We start from the raw sequence: 26,030 nt of genomic DNA, 5'->3' as shown, positions 1-26,030 counted from the left end.
CTGCTTAGATAGTGTAAAAGGACAGTGGGCTTAATACACAGAAAGCAATATATGTGTAACAGGCTGACCTTTTTAGGAGAAGAAGTGTATGTGTGCTAGATCAGACTTAACAATCCCACCTGTAGAAGTTTGTCTGAGAGTGTGAGGGGGATGGGGAGACCTCCTGCCAGTGTACATTCAAGTAGTGTGTACAGTACTTTTCCATTAGTCCCGGGCGGTTTGCAGGTCTCAGAGGGGGGCCAAATTTAAGGGTGGATGAATGAGATGTCCACATGCTGTTGGTTGCTACATGGTGGAACGCACACTAACCACCTCGGAAGCAGCTGTGCGTTCCACCTCCTCACCATACTGGCCTATTGCCGAGTGTGTTGTGTGTTCAGTCCCGCCCACGTAGGAGTAAGTCCGGTCACAGTGCTCATCTTACTCACTCAATGTTCACCATGTAGCTGCTGGCTGCTAATGAAACTTTCCCGCCCACATATCTTCACACAGGCACGGCTGTACTGTGTGTGTGGGCGGGCACAGGGAGGGAGGGAGAGAGAGAGAGGGGGCGGGAGAAAGCAGAGCAGATGCAGTCTCTCCCATTCCTGGAGGGGGGGGGGAGCTGCTCACTGGGCTATGAAACACACACAGACTTGTGACAGGAGGAGGAGAGGAGCTGCATTTTCCCCCTACAGCACAGCCCTGTTCTTACTCGCCCTGCTCATCAATCAACTCGCAAAATGCGAGCAGGCGAGTTGAATTTTTGAGGGCCGATATACAGTACAGATACAATTTACTGATCACTGTATTAGTGTCAATTGTGACTTCAAATACTGTGAGAGACATTTAATGGTAGTCCCTAATCGGTTTTTCACACTTATGCAACCACATTATTTTAGTTTTTTATTTTTAACCACCCCCCTTAAAAGATTTCAGTTTGTTTTTCAATTGAGTTGTACAGTTTATAGGTCACATTAAAATGTGGAAAACGTTTTGAAATTATTTTTTTTCTTGTTTTTTTTTTACATCACAGAAACCCGACATTTTAACAGGGGTGTGTAGAATTTTTATATCCAATATAGGTCAAATGGCAACAACAAACTGGAAGTGATTGTATTCTAATGTTAAGCACATAAAGTGGATAAATAGGCATTTTGGATGTCTATGGATGTCAAGTAATGCCCTGGTCTCAGAGAGGCATTAACTGACCTTGTGGATTCCACGCAGAACTGTGAAAGGTATTTTAAGTACAGAATAGGGATGCATATTACCCCCCTTTGGGCTTTGGTACCATAAACCAGTTTGAATAAAATCCTTTGAAACTGTCTTGTGATGGTCCTAGCACAACTTCTCTGTGGGAAAAGAGATGGTTCAGGACATTCTGTCCTTGAGCAAATTTTGGTTGATCTGAGAGAAGAAAGCATTGAAGCGGTAGAGTTTTGAACCCTACTTTGTAAACACCAACCACTTTGAAATCACCAATTAAATCCACAGGTTTGGGACGTCTATAACCCAGAGAGAAACAAACTAACAGACTTCCCCCACACTTAGGAAAAGGGCTTTGAGGAAGTCTTGGTGGGCTTTGTTGGCCAAGTCTTCCTCCGAAAGGATGGGCTACACTTAGGTTTTCAAGCTAAAGTTTGGGTATAAGACTGTTGCTCTGTGTTTTGAAAAGGCAAAGGCTCCTGAGGAGGCGGTAGTTGAATTTTCTGCTGTAGAGAAGAACCTTTTTCCTATGACAACTTTGATGAATCTGTAAAGAGATATCCTCCTTCAAAAGACATGCATGGGAGGTGTTTTTTTACAGGCAGCTTCAGCTGACCAGGCTTTAAGTTACAAGGTTATACACGTGTGAATTGAGACTAGAGCCATTCTAGAGATTTGTTTAATTAATTGTTCTAGAGCATCCAAAATGGAGCAGATCAGGAGATAATTGCTCAGTTATAATATGGTTCTGGAATATAGGATTGTGTTTGTTGTTTATTGCCCTATTCCAGTTAGCTGCAGTTTCACAGACCGAAATCTTAGTTATAGCTGGTCATAGCACTAGGCCTACAAGAGAAAAGAGAGCCTTTAGGAGCATCTCAAATTATCTACAGATTTCTTGAATGAAGGAACATCTTAAAGTGGTACAGAGGGATATTTGTTCAAGATCGAGATGGCAGGATCAACTACCATAACTGACCATTTTTATTAAACTTTTTCACTTTTCACTGGACAGAACTCAAAAATTATTTTCGGAGAAGTAAAAAAATTTTCCTAGTTGAGCGAAACGCCGTAAATTATCCATTCTATTTCATTATGAACAGGGAAAGCCTTTTTGATTCAGCAGCTCTCTTTGTACTCAAAGGGACATGGCAAGAAGAGATTCAAGAGTGACAATGCTGAGGCTTTTGCATACAGCACAAGTGAGCATGTCACCACCAGCAAGCATACTGCATTAGGTTGAAACCTCAGGTGCATAGGAGTCCTGTAGTGAGAAATCTTCCACAGCCTCCTCTAACACCACCTTCAGGTCCTCACTGCTTCTAGGCCAGGCATTTTGGGATACGACTCAGGTAAAGAAAATGGAGCTGGAGAAGAGGCTTGGTGTTTAGGAGACCTGGAGAGTAATGGCTGTAATAAAGTCATTAGTTGTCCAAATAATTGTAACAGTTTCAGAAAAACCTGCCTTAGTCAGATAGGCCGCTTGTTGCATGCCTTAAAGAGAATTTAAATACCACTCTCTGCGTCTGATTTTAGTTGAGTCCAGCTCCGATGCAAGGGAAGCTTTGTCACTGTTAAGTTGAGTGTTGTGCAGGTCTTAAGCAAAGCAAATGTTCTCCTGAGTTGTGGTTCACATTCCCCTGGTTTCTGCCATAGCTATGGGTGAGGGTTTAATCACAGAATAGGGGGCAGAATGTAGGGTACGGGTGTCTGAGAAAAAAATGGGATTTTTGACTTACCATAAAATCCATTTCTCTGATGGTCATTGACGGACACAGTTTCCACCATTCTTGACCACTGGGTTATGCTGTTTCCTACAGGAACAGGACACTAGGCAGGAAAAACTTCTGAGAAAGGAAGAGGAGGCGCAAACACCTAGTGCATTACCCGTGGTCAATGTAGCAAATATTTAATAAAAAATGCCAAATGCATACTCACAGACGTAAAGATAAAAACATGTTACAAGAATCCACCATGTGTGAACTGGAACAAGTCCTTCAGTCAGGACCGCTAACACGTTTCGGGGGTCAGAGCTCTGAGGAAGGGGGCCTGACCCCCGAAACGCGTTAGCGGTCCTGACTGAAGGACTTGTTCCAGTTCACACATGGTGGATTCTTGTAACATGTTTTTATCTTTACGTCTGTGAGTATGCATTTGGCATTTTTTATTAAATATTTGCTACATTGACCACGGGTAATGCACTAGGTGTTTGCGCCTCCTCTTCCTTTCTTTTCTATGTACCCGTATTGGAGTTCCCTGCCTGAGGAGAGCAGCACGCCAGTCTTCCCATTCGGAGTGAGCGCTGGGCTGAATTTTTTGTACTTTAAGAAAAAACTTCTGGCTACACCCATGGGCAAGTCTAGGGGGTATACTCTCTCTTCCTGCTATAGTCACTGAGTTTTGTTACAAGCATTGTCAGGAGAATTATTACTCCACAGAATGGTGGGTGCTGTGTCTGTCAATGAACATCGGAGAAATGGATTTTACGGTAAGTCAAAAATCCCATTTTCTCTTTTGTTCATTGACGGGTACAGTTCCTGTCATTCTTGACCATTGGGACATCCCAATTTTTAGTGTCAAAACTGAGGGGTGGAAAACCGCAAAAAAATTCCCAAGGCTAAACAGTAGCCAACCAGGTGACAGGGGCTTAACCAAAACAACTGAAGTTCACCTGAAAAAAACAATACACCCTCAAAGAGGATCAGGTCCTCTAAACAGCAGCCTGCAAAACCTTGCGGCCAAAGGAAGCCTCCTGCAGATGCCAACACATCCACTTTATAAAACTTTGTAAAAGTGTGCATCGACGACCAGGTGGCTGCCTTGCAAACGTGTGTCACTGACGCCTGGAGGCACCAAGCGCCCGAGTAGAGTGCGCCTTGACAGGGAAAGAGGAACCTGACCCCTGATGGAATAGGCCTGAATCACTGTCAGTCTGATCCATCTGGAAATGGTCGCAGAGGAAGTGGAGAACCCTTTGCGAGGTCCATCCGTGAGCACAAATACAGAGTCTGACTTCCTGAAAGACTTCATAGCTGCCAGGTACACCCTAATGGCCCAGGCCCCTTCCAGGGCATGGAAGGCAATTTCCTTTGTCTGTTTAGGCCTGGGACACAGAGAAGGCAACACAATGTCTTCATTCAAATGAAAGTCAGAGACCATCTTAGGAAGGAATGACGAACAGGGGCGAAGCACCACCTTATCCATGTGAATCACCAAATAAGGTGAGCGACAGGATAAAGCCGCCAGTATACTGCAGAGTCTTGCCCCATTTGGTCAGAATCTCCCTTTGCAGGAACCTTGTATGGAACAGAGCAAAACCGAACCACCCCGAAGGTAGATACCATCAGGCCCAGCACCCGCATGCAAGTCCAGAGGCGAAGGAGTAGGAGGCGAACTGCAGCAGAATTCAGAATCCGGCCAAATTCCCGCATAGTTTGTATTGTGGTCTCCAGGTTCTCCACCAGAGCAGAGGGAGTCTCCACTCGCAGAAGGAGATCGCCCAAGTAGCCCAGTACCGCAACCCCCCGTTGGCGTAGCAAAGCTAGCACGGGAGTCAACACTTTTGTGAATACCCGAGGAGCAGAGGCGAGACCAAAGGGTAACACCACAAACTGATAATGCTCCTCTCCCAAAGCGGAGAAAACACTGGTGACTGGCACATATTGTAATGTGAAGATGGGCATCCTTGATATCTGTAGAGATGAGGAAATCCCCCTGACGCAGGGATGCCGCCACCGTTCAAATGAACTCCATTCTGAACTTCTGTACCCGCACAAAGCAATTTAGTGCCTTGAGGTCCAGGATTGGACACACTCTGCCTTCCTTCCTGGGCACTGAACAGGTTTGAGTAGAAACCCTAAAAACATTCTGAAGTCGGAAACCGGGACAATCACCCCTTGAAGGAACAAGTCTTGTACCACCCCCAAACAGACGCTGTAACCGGTCCGTGTACAAGCGCATGTTGGAAGGAAAGAACCTTGCCAGTAGACAAGAGCAAGACTCGATCTTATAGCCGGACAGAATCACTTTGTGGACCCACTTGTCTTGCACCAGGGAAGTCCAAGAGTCCAGAAACCAGCGAAGATTCCCCCCCCCCCGATACTGGTGAGGGCGCACCTTCATGCAGAAGGAGCCTTGTCCGCAAGTCTGGAGAAGGAACAAAAAAACTTCTTATGAGCCAAGATGGAAGGTCCACATCTACGATGAGGTTCCTTCCACTTAGTAGCCTGCGGAAGAAAGGTACTCCTCCCCCCTGTGAGACCTTTCATGATGTCATCCAGGGTAGCCCCAAACAGATGATCTCCTTGAAAAGGAAGATTAGTCAAGGCCTTTTTAGAAGTCTGGTCCGCAGACCAGCATTTGAGCAAAAATACTCGTGGAAGGACCACCGCCAAACCAGAGAGGCGAGCCATCAGGGGAGCCGCGTCCAAAGAGGCATTAACTGCAGCCCCTGAACCAGCTGGTCCGCCAGCTTAGCAAAAGCAGGAGCGAGCTGTTCTCGCTCCAGGTCACGGCATAGGAGCTTAGCCCACTCGGTCAGAGTTTGCGACAATAGGGCAATGGTAAACACCGGCCTCATTTCCGAACCAGTTGAGGTGTACATAATGTGGGCCACAGCCTCTGCCTCCGCCTTCTGGTCAGCCGGATCCTCAAAGGCCGGGGACTCTTCCACTGGAATCATGGTTACCTTGCTTAATCTGGAAACCGGAGGGTCCACCACTGGTGGCACAGTCCACTTCTTAAGGAGAGACTCCTCATAGGGGTACCACCAAGTAAAGCGCTTAGGAACCCACGGGGATGCTTTAATCACCCCCACTCTTTTGCGGCAATTCTGTCAAAATAGGCAGGGAAAGGAAACACCTTTGCTGCTCTGGATGGCTTGTGAGTGCCAAAGGGTACCTGCGCCTCTGTCACAGCTTCAGCTGCGTCCTCCATCTTTAGGGTCTCACGCACAGATACAATCAGTGCATCTACCAGCGCCTTTTCGTGCGCGGTCGCAGACGTGGAGGAATCATCCTCACTATCAGAGGATTCCAGGTGCGTGGTCGCAGACCCAACAGGGTGACCCATGTCCGTGGCGGCCAAATCAGATTCAGGATCTGATGAGACAGATGAGGCAGGAGAAGACAGGGGGGGGTGCTTTTTGCTAGCCCGTGGTCCTCAAGCTGCCTCCATGGGACACAGGGAACTCCAGGCCCGCCGTCAGTGCACGGATGGATGGTTGGGACCCGGAGAGCAGTTCCGCAGCCTCAGAGAGAGGGGATCAGGTGGGGAAACATGCTCCAAAGACTCCATAAGTCATCAGGGTGACACCACAAAAAGGTGTAACATACTGCTAAAGCACAACCCCCACCACGCTGGCAGCACCATCAGGTTACCAAACACAAGGCGCAGAGAGATCCTCAGCAGAGAGGGAGAGGACCCCACCAGACCCACACCCTGTCAACCCAGGCACCTGCAATCACCAGGAGAATCTGTACTACACGTGCGGCAATCGGGAACCTAAATGATCAAGGAGTCAGCACCTGGGGATAAGGAGAGACTCCCATGGACAAAATTGCCGCCCACGGGGCTCCACTGTCATGGCCGCCACTATTTGCAATGCTAACCACAATAAACTGGCCGCCAGACAACACAAACATGGTCGTCCTGTAAAGGAATACACAAGGCTACAACAAAATGGCGGCGCCACGAGGCCTACAGGGACCAAGAAATCTGGAGACCAGGCCTCAGGACTGGGCAAGGAGGGGGTGTCTGATGGGAAGGAGGAGAACCGGGGGGTCTGACTGTTCCAAAGAAGGGGGAATAGCTACTCACTATACCAGGAACCAGGTGGGCACCATTCCAGACAGATCTTCCTCTCCATCAAAATGGGGGAGCTTTCGGCCAGGAGGAACGCTGTGACTCAGACTGAGGCCAGGTTGTATGCGACCTCACGAGACATTTAACTCGCAGGGCCAGCCCCCGTCCAGTGGGGCTATGTTGTGGCTGACCTAGCGTAGAAGTGAGGCCTGCGCACGCTCGCTGGCCAGACTGGGGTGACCACTGGATGTAGATTATCCAGCCCATCACCCAGTCTGGCAGTTGATAGTAGATCTCACAGGAAAAATCCAGGAGGAAAAAATGTCCTATCTAAAAAACTTTGCCAGGACCAAAGATTCCATCAAGGAACTAGATCCTTACTCCTGATTAGATAGAAAAAAAACTGAGTGACTAAAGCAGGAAAAGGGAGTAAACCCCCTGGGACTACCCATGGGTGTAGCCAGAAGTTTTTTCTGCCTAGTGTCCTACTCCTGTAAGGGGCAGCATAACCCAATCGTCAAGAACGACATGAGCGGTGTTTGTCAATAAAAGAAAGAGAAAATAGTTTTAGTACCATGTTTTAAAAGTTTACATTGTAAAGTGAACACATTCTAAACATAGCTCCCTAATTTTACTAAACAGTCAGAGATACAGGGTGATCCTGTCTTACCTGTCTTTGTTGCTGCTTCTAATTTAGGTATTGCCCGTTACAGTGGGCATACCTTAAGGGTACTTCAGGGTCTAGGTTCCAAAGGAATGGACCACAGCATTGTTCCTGTATAGCACCCGGCTAACTACAAACATTGCACAAAGTGCTGAGGTGAGTGTCCATGCAAGATCCAGTGCTTGATGGAACATTACAGGCCATCCCCACAGCATAGGTTTTGGGTACTGCTCCCAAGGTTTTACAAAGGTTGCACAAATACAGATGTACTGCTTGTGTTTTTGTAGTAGAAAATTGTGAAGAGTTTACAGAAGAATCCATAGATAAAAAAATAAATGAGTAAGGTAAAAAGTGATATCTCTGTAAGGGAGAAGGTCCATCACTCTAAGACACTAGCAAAAACTGAAGACTCAGAATGTAGTAGGTAGGGTTATAGGTGGGACGCCCAAGGGGCACATCCTTAACAGCTTGCCAGTATCCAATTAGTGGACATGGCGGTATATTTAAGGGGCGACGTCAATACCAGCCTTTACACACCGCTGAAGAAGTCCCCGCCCATTGGGGGACGACACGTGTCCGGGGGGAAGGCAGAGCTATCAGACGTCGCCCGCTGCTGTCTGGAAATCCGGTGAGGTACCTACGGGTCCCGCCGGTACTGCTGGAATACTGTTGATGCAATTTTATCTCTACTCACAAGTAAGAGGCTGTCTTTACTATATCATTTGAATAAAGTGTTTGTCAGTATTACGCTATGGGCTTGCCCGGTGTTTTCCCTGTCTCATGGTTTTAAGGGGAGCTGCTGGCTGAAGTCTATCTATGATCAGTGTGAAGTCCGCCCTAGGATCATTGTGGAGTTTGCCTGGTCAGTGTGAGGTCTTAATGTGGTGGAGTACAAGAGGAAGAAAGACCCTACCTGCTGCCTGTGTTAAGGGGATGATCGCTTCATGAGAGTTTGAGTCATATGCTTATATTGAGTAAGCTTAAGGTGAGAGGCCATTTCACTCGGTGGTGGATTTTAAGCACTCAGAGCACCTGTTGATCCTGCCAGAGAGTGTGTTCACTTTTCATCACGGGCCTTTGCATGGACTCAATCTGCTTCTTTTATCATTGGATTATGTTCATATTTGTTTGTTTTTAGCGCTGCTCCATTGCACCTTACATTTTGCCAGTATCCAAATACCTGAAGATACCAGCCTATAACCCAAGGTCTATTAATACCTAGCCTGCGTCCTGTACTGTACACTTAAATTACACCCTTAATGAAATACGGGTCATTGACAACATGCACAGGCTAGAGATTCTAGGCTTAGTATTTAATACAAAGCAATATGCAGCTCATCCTGACCAGTCAGTTAGTTTAGGTATAAAACCTAACTCCAGAAAACATTCGTTTTGGAAACAGCCTCTCTAAGGTTTTTTTTTTCCCATCTACAGAATTCTCGACACCTCCAGTCAAGATAGAAAGTGATGAAAATTCTCTCTAATACAGTGCCTTGCGAAAGTATTCGGCCCCCTTGAACTTTGCAACCTTTTTCCACATTAAATTAATACTTTGTAGCGCCACCTTATGCTGAGATTACAGCTGTAAGTCGCTTGGGGTATGTCTCTATCAGTTTTGCACATCGAGAGACTGAAATTTTTGCCCATTCCTCCTTGCAAAACAGCTCGAGCTCAGTGAAGTTGGATGGAGAGCATTTGTGAACAGCAGTTTTCAGTTCTTTCCACAGATTCTCAATTGTGGACTTTGACTGGGCCATTCTAACACCTGGATATATTTATTTGTGAACCATTCCATTGTAGATTTTGCTTTATGTTTTGGATCACTGTCTTGTTGGAAGACAAATCTCCATCCCAGTCTCAGGTCTTTTGCAGACTCCATCAGGTTTTCTTCCAGAATGGTCCTGTATTTGGCTACATCCATCTTCCCATCAATTTTATCCATCTTCCCTGTCCCTGCTGAAGAAAAGCAGGCCCAAACCATGATGCTGCCACCACCATGTTTGACAGTGGGGATGGTGTGTTCAGGGTAATGAGCTGTGTTGCTTTTACGCCAAACAAAGTTTTGCATTGTTGCCAAAAAAGTTCGATTTTGGTTTCATCTGACCAGAGCACCTTCTTCCACATGTTTGGTGTGTCTCCCAGGTGGCTTGTGGCAAACTTTAAACTACACTTTTAATGGATATCTTTAAGAAATGGCTTTCTTCTTGCCACTCTTCCATAAAGGCCAGCTTTGTGCAGTATACGACTGATTGTTTTCCTATGGATAGAGTCTCCCACCTCAGCTGTAGATCTCTGCAGTTCATCCAGAGTGATCATGGGCCTCTTGGCTGTATCTCTGATCAGTCTTCTCCTTGTATGAGCTGAAAGTTTAGAGGGACTGCCAGGTCTTAGTAGATTTGCAGTGGTCTGATACTCCTTCCATTTCAATATTATCGCTTGCACAGTGCTCCTTGGGATGTTTAAAGCTTGGGAAATCTTTTTGTATCCAAATCTGGCTTTAAACTTCTTCACAACAGTATCTCGGACCTGCCTGGTGTGTTCCTTGTTCTTCATGATGCTCTCTGCACTTTAAACGGACCTCTGAGACTATCACAGTGCAGGTGCATTTATACGGAGACTTGATTACACACAGGTGGATTCTATTTATCATCATTAGTCATTTAGGTCAACATTGGATCATATAGAGATAAATATCCAATAAATTTCGTTCCACTTCATGATTGTGTCCCACTTGTTGTTGAATCTTCACAAAAAATTACAGTTTTATATCTGAAGCCTGAAATGTGGCAAAAGGTCGCAAAGTTCAAGGGGGCCGAATACTTTCGCAAGGGACTGTATGTACACAAACGCATTTTTAGTAAAGTAGAAGGGTTTGAACAACAATGTTATTATTGATGTGTCTTTTGCTCTGAATGTATCAAGAAATGAGTAGATATCTCCATACAAAATAAAAAAAAAAAACCCTCATGACTTGTAACATAAGTGATACATCACATAAAAGCTTCAATTTGTCAATTCAATGAATTTTCCTTTTTTGCTAGCAGCAGAGGGTACAGGAATCTAATTTCTAAAGAGATTCTACAGTGTTCATTTCTTCCCACGTGTTTAGGTAAACTTAGATTGTTTTGCTTTAATATTGTCATAGGGTCAAACGGATGGTAAAAGTCTTCATCAACCTAGGATATAACAAAAATATATGATTTACCTCGAGTTTGAGCACATCATGCTGGAGTTTGCGTTGAAATTCCAAAAAATTGCTGATGGTAAGCTTTCCCTTCAAATCAGCACCAAAGAAGTAGGTGGTGAGTGCAGAGCTGAATCCGGTCTTCAGAGTGTTCCCAGTAGTCGAGCGGTCCCTGTGGCGCATACCCATGCTGGTCTGAGATCGAATGATGCTTTGAACCTATACAGTTAGAAAAAACAGCAGCAACTAATTTTTAATTATTTCACAAATTTGATCTGCCTTATGTAAAACAACTGAAACTGAATGTTAAAGTAAATTTTCTCAAGAGCGCTGATTGAGTTTTTGTTCTATTCTTTGACAAGCATGAGCTTTAAAATCAGATTCTGAAATTCAGCACTAATTCTTAAGAACATGGATGCACACTTCTGTCCTAGAAAAGAATTGTGCTGGAAAAACTGTTCCTCTAATGCAGGGGTGCACAACCTGTGGCCTATGACCCTAAACCAGGGAAGCGTTTGCCCGGGGTCAGAGTGCCTTGAGCATCAGAGTGCCTTGAGCCTCCTCTGTAGCATCAGCTCCTGTCCCAGGTGGAGTGATACCAAGTGCACTTCGCTTGGGTCCTTTCTAGCAGCCTGGAGAGCGATGCCAGCACAAGATGAAATAGGAACAAGGTCAGTGTATGAACCACTCACCGACCAGGCTTTTTCTGGCACTTTTTGTGTACAAGTTTAAAACCAGTATTTTTTGCTAAAAAATTACATATAACCCCCAAATATTATACATTTTTTTTCTTTCAGCAGAGACCTTAGGGAATAAAATGGGGATCTTTTTTATGCCACAGTATTTGGCAGCGGTTTTGCAAATGCTATTTTTTTTGGGAAAAAATACACTTTAACCACTTGTCGACCAGTCACCGCACTTATACTGTGGCAAGTCGGCCCTTTTCCTACGTGTTATTAGTACAGTAACTGCATATTTTAAGGGCTGATTACTGTAGGAGTCACTGGTCCCCTCAAAAGTGTCACGTGTCTGATCTGTTCGCCGCAGTCCCGCTAAAAATTGCTGCACGCCGCCATTACTAGTAAAAGAAAAGAAAATGCCATAAATCTATCCCCTAGTTTGTAGACTTGATAACTTTTGTACAAACCAATCAATATACACTTATAAGCATTTTTTTTATACCAAAAATATGTGGCAGAATACATATTGGTGTAAAATGATGAAAAAATATAATTTTTAAAACATTTTTATTGGCTCTGTTTTATAGCAGAAAGTAAAAAATATTGTTTTAGTTTTTTTCAGAATTGTTGCTTTTTTGTTTATAGTGCAAAAAATAAAAACCGCAGAGGTGATCAAATACCACCAAAAGAAAGCTCTATTCGTGGGAAAAAAAGGTCATCAATTTTATTTGGGGACAGCGTCGCACGACCGTGCAATTTTCAGTTAAATTAAATTCAGTTAAATTAGGTGCCGTATTGCAAAAAATTGCCTGGTCATTAAGGGGGGTGAAACCTTCCCGCTCCAGAAGCGGTTAAGGAAGAAAAAAAAAACCCACCATATTTTCCCCAATTTATTTGCATAATGTGAAAGATGATGTTAGCCAAGTAAATAGATACCTAACATATCAGGTTTTAAAATTGTCGTGGAATGGCAATAAATTATGGTACTTAAAAATCACCACATACAATGTTTTAAACGCCTTTATAGGTTACCCATTTCGAGTTACAGAGGAGGTCTAGCGCAAGAATATGTGTGGTGTGAATACAGTTTACATATGCGTGCGCGACATACCTTTGTGGTCGCTTCTGTGCGCAAGCAAGGAGCGATGGGGGTGCTTTAATTTGTTTTTACTTTTTATTTTTACACTGTCTCTTTATTTTTTTTATCCCTTGTATTCCTATTACAAGGAATGCAAACATCCATTGTAATATAAATAAGGATGACAAGTCCCCTTTATGGAGAGATCCCGCCGCTTCAGAAACCGTTCCAGCGGCTCATGAGCCGCTTGGAACAGTGTCATGAGAAAGCCAGCTGCCAGTTGCAAAAAACAATACCAGGGTTATGGCTGATATCTTCAGTGGAGTAGCAGAAAACGGCTACTTCACATTTTAACAATCCTGAAAAACCAATTAAAAGTAGTAATCATGAAGAAACCTCACAGCTTCCTGTCCGGCCATAGTACATGAACAGAGAGACATGAACAGCCGAAGGGAGTGGACTTACCCATATTGCTTCTACATCGGCTGCTCGTATACGCTCTGCATGCAGCACAGAATTGGTTACCCGCTGTGTCCAACGGGCGCAGGAGATCACTGATCATTGTACTTGGCTGCTGTGATTTTTCCTGGTATCATGTGATTGCTGTGGCCAATCACAGCAAGCAAATGAACAGTAGTGAACAATGTCATTGTTTACTACTGTGAGTTTTGTGATTGGTCAGTGATCACATGGCCAATCACAGCTGTTATGTACCATGTGATAGGTGTGACTAATCACAGAATCACAGTAGTACAGGGCCTAACAAATTTGCTTTGAATCTAGGAGCCAGCTAAAAAAGTTAGGAGCCAGTTTTTTTTTTTTTGACTGGCAGGGCTTTGTTTTCGGCAACAGAGATGGCCAACCGTTGATCTCTAAATGGGGTCACTGATAAAAGGGGACTCTGATATAATGGGAGGGGGTCTCTGGGGGGGTTGCCAATATGAAGGGACTAATCTAATGGGGGGGTCTCTAAGGGGGGGTGCTGATCTAAACGGACTCTGATCTAACGGAGGGATCTGTAATGGGGGTGCTAACAAAGTGACTCTGATCTAATCGAGGGGGGGGTCTCTAAGCTGCCTGTCCTACAACTGCAGGACACACTTTAGGCAGAGAACACCTATTGCTGGGACAATGTGGTAAGCGTCATTCCTCACACAATGTCCCCCCTCCCCCATACATTCCTCTTACTCAGTGTCCCCCCCTCCCCCATACATTCCTCTCACACAGTGCCCCCCCTGGGCCCCATCCTGGGCTGCCCTCCCTGCAGGACTCAGACACGTCACTCTCAGCCATCTGGCAGAGCCGGGGCTCATTGTCGGCTCATCCACGTGCCATTCTCGTCCTCTTTCCTGCCAGCCAATCGCAGAATCTGCTGTCCCCAGCTCCCCTCCTGATTAGGGGAGGGTTTAAAGGGGGTGGGAAGCTCCGGCTGATGGAGAGGCTGGAAGGCTGCCCAATCATCGCTTCCCCACGCAAAGGAAAAAAGAAGGCGAGGAGCTGAGTGGATGGTTGCCCAAGAAGTTGCTCGCATCTGGTTCCACTGGCAGCGGTGGATGCCCTGGCAGGAGCCTAGGTGCCGAGACCAGATTTCTGGTCGCCATGGTGGCCTGGGCTTTGTCGAGCCCTGCAGTAGTACACTAGGCTTTTTTGAATGAAACCTTTACACAGCCTTTTACAGATTGTTTAATAGAGTGATCATCACTGTGATAAGCAACTGTAACAAAACAAAAAAAAAATCCTGTAACCACCCTTTGCGTTCAAAATAGCATCAGTTCTTCTAGGTACACTTATGCCTCGTACACACGCATCGATTATTGGCCGGGAATTTTCGGCCAACGTCCGATCGGCCAATTTTCGGCTTGTTAGTATGATGCTTCCTACAACCGACTGCAACTTTTCGGCCGAAAAAAATCTGGTGTGCAGGCTATAAAATTTTTGTTGGCCGTCAACACAACAGCTGATTTTCCGTCAGTCAGTACAGATTTCGGCAGACAAAAATCTGATGAGCAAGACTGGGCATGCTCAGAGAAGAAAAAACACACGGAAAGTAAACCAGCACATGACATCACTTCTGAAGTAGATTTTTGTGGGCCGAGAAAATTTGTGTGCAGTCTAGGCACATTCCAACCAACAAAACACCACTCTGGACAAAAGTCGGACGATCGGTCGGCCGATAATCGTTGCGTGTGTACAAGACATTACACACAGTTTTTGAAAGAACTTGGCAGGTAGGTTGTTCCCAACAACTTGGAGAATGAACCACAGGTGATCTGTGGATGTAGGCTAATGCTGCCTAAAATCCTTCTGACTCTTCATGTAATCCTCCCTCTGGATCAACTGTGGGTATAGTATGGTGTATATGTCAAGTATTGCATAGACTCACCGACAGCCAGCATCGGAGGGCGTGATGACATTACTAGTTTGTGGCCCCGCCCAAAGCGTGATGCTCCTGTTTCCCTGACAGCGCGCTGTGACGCAAAACATGTTGGGCAGGGCCACAAACTCGTGACTTGCCTGCCGATGCTGGCTGTCAGCGAGGCTATACAATACTTGACTGCCTATTTTTGTTCTGAGCAATGTGAGTACCTTTTTGTGGTTTTATTAACCACTTCCATACTGCTGGACGTCATATGAAGTCCTGGGCTTTGAGCGGGGATATCTGAATGATGCCTGCAGCTGCAGGCATCATTCAGTTAGCATTTTTTTCAGTCGGCGATTCCCTTCACTATAAGAACAATCATAGCGGCTGTTTACCTGCTTGATCATTTTTACAGGCGGCGGGAGGGGACATCCCCCCCCCCCGCCCTCTGGTGCTTCTACCGGCTTGCCCGTGCGATCAGTGAGCTGGAGAAGGAATCGGCTGCCGGCGGAAGTGTTACCATAGAAACTGCGAGGACCAGATGGTCCCCGCAAGTCTCTATGACTCTCGGAGGTCGGGTGCAACGTGATGACGTTACACCCAGCCTGGCAGTTTTCAGTACTGCACTGATCTCGGCTGAATAGCCAAGATCGTTTTTTTTATTTCAGGCTTTCTAGCCTGTAGAAGAGACCTGAGGTCTTATTGACCCCAGATCTACCCATAAAGAGGACCTGTCATTCATATTTCTATTACAAGGGATGTTTACATTCCTTGTAATAGGAAAAAAACTGATAAATTAAAAATAAAAAATTAAATGAAAAGTGTAAAAAAAAAAAAAAATAAAAAAAAATGTAAAGTGTCCCTGTCCCCGCATGCCGAAGTGAACGCATGCGTTCGTTGCGGCCGCACATGTAAACGGCGTTCAATCCATACATGTGAGGTATCGCCGCGAATATTAGAGGGAGAGCAACAATTCTAGCCCAAGACCTCCACTGTAACTCTAAACTGGTAACCTGTAAAGAATTTTAAATCGTTACCTATAGAGATTTTTAAGTACCGAAGTTTGACGTCATTCCACGAGTGTGCGCAATTTTAAAGCGTGACGACATGTTAGGTATCTATTTACTCGGCATAACATCTTTCACATTATACAAAAAAAATTGGGCTAACTTTAGTGTTCTGTTTTTTTTAATTCATAAAACTGTTTTCTTAAAAAAAAAAAAAAAAAACGCGTTTGAAAAATTCCTGTGACATAGAAAGTTGCAATAATCGCCATTTTATTCCCTAGGGCCTCTGCTTTATATATATATATATATATATATATATATATATATATATACAGTACAGACCAAAAGTTTGGACACACCTTCTCATTCAAAGAGTTTTCTTTATTTTCATGACTATGAAAATTGTAGAGTCACACCTCAAGAGGTAGTCACCTTAAATGGTTTTCACTTCACAGGTGTGCCCTGTCAGGTTTAATAAGTGTGATTTCTTGCCTTATAAATGGAGTTGGGACCATCAGATGTGTTGTGCAGAAGTCAGGTGGATACACAGCTGATAGTCCTACTGAATAGACTGTTAGAATTTGTATTATGGCAAGAAAAAAGCAGCTAAGTACAGGAAAACGAGTGGCCATCATTACTTTAAGAAATGAAGGTCAGTCAGTCCGAAAAATTGGGAAAACTTTGAAAGTGTCCCCAAGTGCAGTCACAAAAACCATCAAGCGCTACAAAGAAACTGGCTCACATGCGGACTGCCCCAGGAAAGGAAGACCAAGAGTCACCTCTGGTGCGGAGTTCATCAGAGTCACCAGCCTCAGAAATCGCAGGTTAACAGCAGCTCAGATTAGACACCAGGTCAATGGCACACAGAGTTCTGGCAGCAGACACATCTCTAGAACAACTGTTAAGAGGAGACCTTCATGGTAGAATATTTTCTAGGAAACCAATGCTAAAGAAAGGCAACAAGCAGAAGAGACTTGTTTGGGCTAAAGAACACAAGGAATGGACATTAGACAAGTGGAAATCTGTGCTTTGGTCTGATGAGTCCAAATTTGAGATCTTTGGTTCCAACCACCGTGTCTTTGTGCGACGCAGAAAAGGTGAACTGATGGACTCTACATGCCTGGTTCCCACCGTGAAGCATGGAGGAGGAGGTGTGATGGTGTGGGGGTGCTTTGCTGGTGACACTGTTGGGGATTTATTCAAAATTGAAGGCATACTGAACCAGCATGGCTACCACAGCATCGTGCAGCGGCATGCTATTCCATCTGGTTTGCGTTTAGTTGGACCATCATTTATTTTTCAACAGGACAATAACCCCAAACACACCTCCAGGCTGTGTAAGGGTTATGTGACCAAGAAGGAGAGTGATGTGGTGCTGCGCCAGATGACCTGGCCTCCACAGTCACCGGACCTGAACCCAATCGAGATGGTTTGGGGGTCGAGCTGGACCGCAGAGTGAAGGCAAAAGGGCCAACAAGTGCTAAGCATCTCTGGGAACTCCTTCAAGACTGTTGGAACACCATTTCAGGTGACTACCTCTTGAAGTGTGACTCTACAATTTTCATAGTAATGAAAATAAAGAAAACTCTTTGACTGAGGTGTGTCCAAACTTTTGGTCTGTACTGTATATATATATATATATATATATATATATATATACATACACACATGTATATATATATTTATAATGTTTGGGGGTTCCGTGTAATTTTCTAGCAAAAAAATTATGATTTTTACATGTAGGAGCAGAATGTAATGGCTATCTGAGTCTGTTATGGGGTTCTGGCGATTATATTGGTGAACACTATACGTTGGGACCCAGTGGATCATACTTACCCAATTTGGAGATACTAGGAGAGGTCTGAGGTTTCTTATGTGCGTTTGCTCTCTGTAATTGGGTAACATGTCCATCTGGTAAGAGGCTTTATTGTGGTGGAGGGCACGTGTTTATGGTGTACTTATCAACCTTTTCACGTGGCTTGATACCTGGTGGAATGCAGCTTTATTCTGAGAAGAATCAGTATTAACCTTCACCACATTTTAGGTTTTATTGGCCTTTGGCACGTGGACTAATTACAGTTATACTAAATCAACCATTCTTATGAACAATTTTTTCACTGTTTGTTGGCATACTGAGTACACTTCTAGTACTGTTTTTTTTTTTTTTTTTTTAGCAAGAGGCACACTATTATTTGTGTGTATATGTTTTTACATCACTTTTTGTATTCGGGTGATATATAGGTGCAGCTCTTGGGGTATTCATTACATTTTATCACAGTAACACCTATTTTTTTACAATATATTTATTCCCAGAGTGGTTGTGTGTGTGTGTGAGCATGGCATGTCTGTGATACCGGGCATTGGTACCACATTTGACGTCACGTTTTTGTGGTGAACAGTGGAAGCTTTTTTTTTTTTATGCTACCAATTTATTATTTTTTTATTGGACTGTGTCAGTTTGTAATAAAGTTTACTTGTTGGGAAATGCGCAGCTGTTCTCATATGGAACTTCTTTAGATAGTTAACGCGTTAGGAGGTTTTTGTCCCTTGTTGGTGCAGCTACTACTACGTTCCGAGGACACTTTAATGAGATTGATAAAGGTGGGTCGATTTCCCTTTTTTCCCCTAATTAACTGTATGTGGGGGGATACTTCAGTTTTTATCTGGTTTTTGATTGTTTACAATCAATCAAGGTAGTAATCACTGACATTCTTGGGGACACTAACAACCCTGTTAATGTTAACAGCCCAGCAACATCTCAATTTCTCAACTTAACTCATTTTGAGACCTAACAATGGACATATACTTCACATGAAACCAACAAGGACACTATTGACCTTGTATTCCCTCTGCAATCCTTGCAACCGCTACAACACCTCCTTTCCTCTCTCTGATCACAATCTTTTCACTTTTATAGTGTCCCTGTCTCCAACCAACTATCCTTCCAAGCAGCAATCGATTACCTGTAAAAACTTTGGCCACTTTAACCACCTCTATAACAGATTATCACCCCTATCATTTCCTCACCTGGCAACTTCTGTCTAGAACAGCTTACTTTCATCCTCACTGAACGCATTTGCTCTCTTCACTACACAAAGATTTAGGCCCTGATTCCTACAACCTTTGCAAACTGAAAACCCGCAGAAATCCTAAGAGACATAGCCGTGAAAAAAAAATCCTTTTAAGACCTGGTGCCAGTTTACACATAATGTGATGTCAGACATCGCATGTGATGTCAGACATCGCATGTGATGTCTGTGCGATGCAAATTCAGCCACGTGGACTGCATGGCTGAGTTCGCATTGCATTCGGACCATAGTCGCACAGGACCCTTTTTTTTTGGTCTGCACCGGAATCGGATTGCATGGGTGTTCACACCTATATGATCCGATTCCTGTCCGAACTGACAGAATGCAAACTAATCTGGGGGTGTCGTTAACTTTTTAGTGACACCCCCAACAGTTTGCATATGGCAGTGTGAACTGCCTGCGAGTCAGGTGCGATGCGGGAACCCTCAGTGGATTCGCAGGGTTCCCACATCGCACCAGTGTGAGCCAGCACCTATAGATCTTATACAAATCTGCCCTCCACAAATAATCGGATTTTTGTAAGATCTTACCGTAAAATCCTTTTCTCTTAAGCTCATTGACAGACGTAGTCTTCTTGATTCTCAAGAGCTGGGTTATGTTGTCTCCGCAGGAGTAGGACTAGGCAGAAAGACAAAACGTTCTGGCTCCACCTTAGGGGCAGTCCCTGAGGGTATATCCTCCCTCTCTCTGCTACAGGGAATCAGTTCTGTTCTAAAGCAGTAACAGAGAATTTAACCCAACCCAACTCAATGATAGAGGGGCGGGTACTACGTCTGTCAATGAGCTTAAGAGAAAAGGATTTTACGGTAAGATCTTACAAAAATCCGATTTTCTCTATCGCTCATTGACAGACGTAGTCTTCTTGATTCTCAAGAGCTGGGACATCCAGAAGCAGTGCCATAAATGAGGGGTGGGATTGACAAAAATCAAAATCCAATCTAGAAGGCCCAACCGGTGCCAAACTAGAAGTTTTAAAGGCTCATTATAAACAAAGAATGAGACTCAAAAGAAAAATTTTCAACGGAAAAAAACCCTCGAGGCAGACCACTGGTCTCCTCAAATGGCGGCCTGCAAAACCTTGCGGCCAAACACGGCATCAGATGATGCCATTACATCAACTTTATAATGTTTTGTAAAGGTATGCACCGACGACCAGGTAGCCGCCTTGCACACCTGGACCACTGACGCCTGATGGCGAAAGGCCCATGACGCACTAAGCACCCGAGTGGAGTGCGCCTTAACAGGGAACGGGGGCTCCCGACCCTTATTAGAATAAGCCTGTACCACCGTCTGTCTGATCCATTTGGAAATAGTCGCGGCAGATGCAGGCAACCCCTTTTTGGGTCCATCCGGGATCACAAAAAGTGAATCCGTCTTGCGGAACGAGTCTGTCGTTTTCAAGTATACCCTGATCGCCCGGACCACATCCAAGGAGTGTAAAGCAAACTCCCGAGGATGACTGGGCTTAGGACACAGGGAAGGTAATACAATTTCTTCATTCAGATGAAATTCTGAAACCACTTTTGGTAGGAAGGATGGATTGGGACGAAGAACCACCTTATCTCTATGAACCACCAGATATGGGGAACGACAAGATAATGCGGCCAGTTCTGACACCCTGCGTGCAGAAGTAATAGCCACCAAGAAGGCCACCTTCTGGGACAACGTAGGTAGAGGAATCTCCCTAATATCTTCAAAGGGAGGTTTCTGAAGAACCGACAATACTAAATTAAGATCCCAGGGTGGTAACGGCGCGCGCACTGGCGGAGCCAGATGTCGCACCCCCTGGATGAAATTCCGCACCAAGGAATGAGTAGCCAAAGGCTTCTGAAAGAAGATAGCTAATGCTGAGACCTGACCCTTGATAGTACTCAAGGCCAGTTTCTGCTCAACCCCTTGTTGCAGAAAAGCTAATATTCGACTAACCGAATAAGACCGTGGACGGAACCCCAGAGGTTCACACCATGCAATGTAGGACTTCCATGTGCGATGATAAATCTTTCTGGAAGTCGCTTTCCTTGCTTCAACTAGAGTAGGAATAACTGAAGCTGACAAACCTTTGTCCTTCAGCACCTGGGTCTCAATAGCCAGGCCGTTAAAGCCAGCGATCGTAAAGCAGGATGGAAGATCGGTCCCTGAGACAGTAGGTCCTCCCTGAGAGGAAGTCTCCACGGGACGTCCGCCACCAGTCTGACCACGTCGGCGTACCAAGCTCGACGAGGCCAGTCCGGAGCTACCAGAATTACTGGAATTCCTTCCTCCTCTATCCTGCGAAGAAGTCTTGGCAGTAACCCGAGAGGAGGGAAGGCATACATTAGCTGGTATTGCCCCCACGGGCGATCAGTGCGTCTGCGGTCTCTGCTAGAGGATCGCGGGAGCGAGCCACGAATCTCTGTACTTTCCTGTTGAATCGTGATGCCAACAGATCCACATCCGGGGTGCCCCACCGTAGGCACAACTGGTGGAAAACTTCTGGATGGAGGGACCATTCCCCCTGATCCAGAGTCTGACGGCTGAGATAATCTGCCTGCCAATTCTCCACCCCCGGAATGAACACCGCAGAGATAGCTGGAACAAATCGTTCCGCCCAGCGAAGAATGCAAGCCACTTCTTTGGCCGCTCGGACACTCTTGGTGCCCCCCTGGTGATTGACATAAGCCACGGCCGTGGCATTGTCCGACTGGATCCGAACCGGGCTGCCCTGGAGCTGCTCGGTCCAGTGAATCAGACAAAGTCTGATCGCTCTCAGTTCCAATACATTTATCGGCCACCTGGATTCTTCCAGGGACCAAAGTCCCTCGACAGATAACTGACCGAGAATTCCTCCCCATCCGGATAGACTGGCATCCGTGGTCACTATCGCCCAATATATTGGCAGAAATGACTTTCCCTGGCTGAGCATCGGAGACCGAAGCCACCAGACCAGAGACTCTCTGGTCTGTTTGCTCAATCGGATCTGATTGTCCAGGGATTCCGGATTCCGATTCCATCTTAGAAGAATCTCTTGCTGAAGAATTCGGGTATGGGACTGGGCAAATGGGACTGCTTCGAAGGAAGCCACCATCAACCCCAGAACCCTCATGCAAGTTCGAAGAGAAGACCAGCTGTTGGATAGTAACAACTGGACTGCTAATTAAATCTTCCGGAGTTTCCCTACCGGAAGAAAAACTCTTGTCCTGACTGTGTCTAGAATTAGACCCAGATATTCGAGCCTCTGGGTGGGAACCAGAACTGACTTTTGCTGGTTCACCAGCCACCCGAATTCCTGTAAAGAAATTATAGTAATTTCTATGTTTTGTAGCAAGGTCTGAGGAGACTCTGCATGAAGCAGAAGATCGTCTAGGTAACCTAGAATCGATATGCCTCTTTGGCGCAGTAGTGCCAACATTGGGGCCAACACCTTCGTGAAGACCCGAGGAGCCGTGGCGAGACCGAAAGGTAACGCCACAAACTGATAGTGGTTCTCTTCTACGGAAAAGCGTAGAAACCGCTGATGTCCTGCGAAAATGGGAATGTGAAGATATGCGTCCTTGATGTCTATGGACGCTAGGACATCCCCTGGATGCAGGAAGGCTGCTACTGTGCGAATGGACTCCATTCTGAATTTTCTTATGTTGACAAAAGAATTGAGTGCCCTTAAGTCCAGAATTGGACGCACTTTGCCCTCTTTCCTGGGTATTGTAAATCGGTTTGAATAAAACCCCTGAAAACGTTCTGTCCAAGGAACGTGGACTACCACTCCTTGTTGTAGTAAATCCGTGACTGCTCTCCGCAGATCTTCTAAACGATCCGGGGATAGTCGAATATTGGAAGGGAAGAATCGCGCCGGTGGGAGAGATCGAAACTCGATCTTGTACCCTGACCTTATGACTTCGCAAACCCACTTGTCCGGGATTCTGGAAAGCCATGGATCCGGGAACCGGCGAAGACGTCCCCCCCACCCCAGTTATGGGTGGGGGCGCACCTTCAGGCTTTGGACGATTTATCTTCAGGTCTGGAGGGGGCGGGCTTTTGCTTGCCCGACCAACGTCCCCTGAAGCCTCCTGAAGGAGCTTTGGAGGACTTAATTTTTTCACCCGCGGGACGAAAAAACCTTTTGTGAGCAGAAAAAGAAGGCCCTCGTTTTTGACGAGTTCCTTTACCTTTAACATTTTGGGGTAAAAAGGTGCTCTTTCCACCCGTGAGCTCCTTAATGATCTCATCTAAGTTGGCTCCAAAAAGACGCTCTCCTAAAAAGGGGATATTAGCCAATGCTTTTTTGGAACCTTGGTCGGCTAACCAACCTTTTAGCCACAGTGTACGCCTGAGAACCACCGCTGAGACTGATGCTCGCGCCAATAATGGAGTGGCGTCTAACGCCGCATCACACACAAACTGTAACCCCTGTATCATTTGTTCCAACAAATCTGATACCGCCTGAGGGACCTCTTCTAAGTCCCGGCGTAACCACTTGGTCCATTCAGTTACAGTCTGCGAAACCAGACCAATAGCAATTATTGGTCTGAAAGCTGATCCAATCAAGGTAAACATGGTGCGAGACATAGCTTCTATCTTGCGATCCACTGGATCTTTAAAAGACGGAGCGTCTTCTAGAGGAATAACCGTGGCTTTATTCAATCTAGCAATTGGTGAATCCACCACAGGTGGTTCTGTCCATTTCTTAATGAGGGTTTCCTCAAACGGATAACGCCTGTTAATGCGTTTAGAAATAGCAGAAGTGCGTTTTGGCAGACGCCATTCTTCTTCGATTGGATTGCCAAAACATTTGGGCAATGGAAAAACCTTCGCCACTTTGATGCGTTTTTTAGTCCCAAAAAGGGATTTCAGTTTCAGCTATTTCCGACGGAATACCCTGCAATCTTAAGGTTTCTTGAACAGATACAATGAGTGCGTTTACCAACGCTTCCTCTCTGGCTATGGCTGATGCCGAAACATCCTCCTCACTGTCTGAAGAGACAGTACACGAGACACCAATCCCAGATGAAGTACCTGCAACTGCAGAAATAGGCTCAGAGTCTGAATCCGAGGTTTCAGATAATAAGGGGTTAGGCGGGGGTCGCTTTCTTGCGCCCTGTCCCTGACAAGCCACTTCCACCCGGGACACAAAAGTTTCCATAATAGCTGACAATTATTCAATCGTCAGTGGGGTGCTGGAGGATCCTGCAGACCCCTCGAGGGGATCCGGAGGAGATACATGAGTGGCAGGGTCCATGTTAATTCAGGACACCTTTGCCAGAAAAAACAAAAAAACTTTTTTTTTTTTTTTTATGTGTCTCCCCCTAGCGCAATAGCGCCCCTCAGAGTACCTGCTTCTCGATCCCCAGAGAGAGAGAGAGGGACCCCCAAGGCTCACCAACCGATGCAGTGAAGTTTCCAACCAACTGCAGTCAGCGTCTGTCTTTTACAGACTGGAAGGAGCTGTTGCTTTTTCCCGGGTAGAAGGACGTGGCTCCGCCCCCTGTGTACGCCTTCCGGCGTTCCCAGCTCTCCACGAGGTAGCTGGGCTCATGAAACATGGCCGCCCCCATACAAGAGACAATAGACTCCAAAAACATGGCGGCCGGCGTGACCTGAGGACATACATGCACCTGGTCTACGGCAAAATGGCGGCGGACCGCCGAAAACGTTTTTCCCAGCACATCCACCTGCATCTCTGCTAAGTGGCGATCTATTGATCTGCAGGAGATACACTACAAATAAGGTAGGATTATACCTCCTATGTCTGCTGTAATGCTACAGTCTGCTGGGTAGAGTGTTAGCTCTCAAACCAAGTCCACTTCCCACCAAACACATACTGTATTTACAAGGGGGACTTTTAGTGTCAGATATATACTGACCATGTATGGAGGGGCCCATAATTCATACTGTCTCATAACGAGGAAAGAAAAAAGGGAACGTTTACTCACCATACCGAACCGACAGGCACCCTCTCTTCACAATACCCTCTCCACCGGGGTGGGGGGTTGTGGACCACTCCGGACGCCTCGACTCTCTGGTTCCTGGCGTCCAAGCGAGACTTTTAACTCGCAAAGTCAGTCCCTCCACTGGGACTCCGTCGCGGCCGACCCAGCGCGGAGCTCTGGTCTGCACGCGCTCGTAGGCAGAAACCGGGGTGACCACTGGATCTCAACACCCAGCCCGTCGCCCGGCCCCGCATACTTACTTGAATGTGTCGCGGCCGACCAAGCGCAATGCAATGGTCTGCGCGTGCTCGTAGGCCGGCTGGGGTGACCACTAGTGTCGCCCAGTCCGGCGTATTTGCTTGAAGATCTCACAGGAAAAAAACACTGGAGAAAAACTGCCTAAAAAAAAAAAATCTTTTTTTTTTTTTTAAAGAAAAAATCTTGCCAGGACCAAAAAGATCCCAGCAAGGAACTTAGGTCCTTACTCCTGACTAGACAGAAAAAAACTGATTCCCTGTAGCAGAAAGAGGGAGGATATACCCTCAGGGACTGCCCCTAAGGTGGAGCCAGAACGTTTTGTCTTTCTGCCTAGTCCTACTCCTGCGGAGACAACATAACCCAGCTCTTGAGAATCAAGAAGACTACGTCTGTCAATGAGCGATAGAGAAATAATTCTTGCCGCTGTGCTGCCAAACAAACCTATTTGATCACTCTCATTAACACCCTCTCATCCAGTTGGCTCTTCTTTACCTTTAACTAAATACTTTGTCCCCCACCGTCCCCATCCATTCACTGCCCAGGAACTTGCTAATCATCTTTTTTAAATAAAGACTAAAGCAATTAATGATAAGATCTCCACTGTTCAGATATCTTCCACACCTAAAATGCATTGTTTAAACACCACAATCTGTTACTACAGAGCAGGTTGCCAAACTCTTCTCAGAAGACCATCTATCCCTTGGACCTCGTTCTCTCATAACTATTAGGATAACCGTCTTGCTGTTTTCTATGCTTTCTAATTCACATCTTCAATCTCTCCCTCTCTACTGTCACCTTCCCTTAAGCTGTAAAGCAGG

At 45.6% G+C, this 26,030-nt stretch overlaps 1 protein-coding gene across 1 annotated transcript in view; it reads right to left on the bottom strand.

Annotated features, from left to right (window-relative positions):
- Nucleotides 1-26,030, bottom strand: part of MICU1 (mitochondrial calcium uptake 1) — a 641,385-nt gene that overhangs the window by 268,788 nt on the left and 346,567 nt on the right. Inside the window, exon 8 of the mRNA XM_082267399.1 lies at nt 10,860-11,057. Within this exon, the coding sequence (XP_082123525.1) occupies nt 10,860-11,057 (198 nt within the window). The remainder of the gene's footprint in view (nt 1-10,859; nt 11,058-26,030) is intronic.

The sequence above is a fragment of the Pelophylax lessonae genome (genome assembly GCF_965119305.1).
Source record: "Pelophylax lessonae genome assembly, chromosome: 9".
In the NCBI taxonomy this organism is placed as follows: domain Eukaryota; kingdom Metazoa; phylum Chordata; class Amphibia; order Anura; family Ranidae; genus Pelophylax; species Pelophylax lessonae.
The sequence above is the reverse complement of the archived record's forward strand: the minus strand, read 5'-3'. Positions and strand labels throughout refer to the sequence as shown.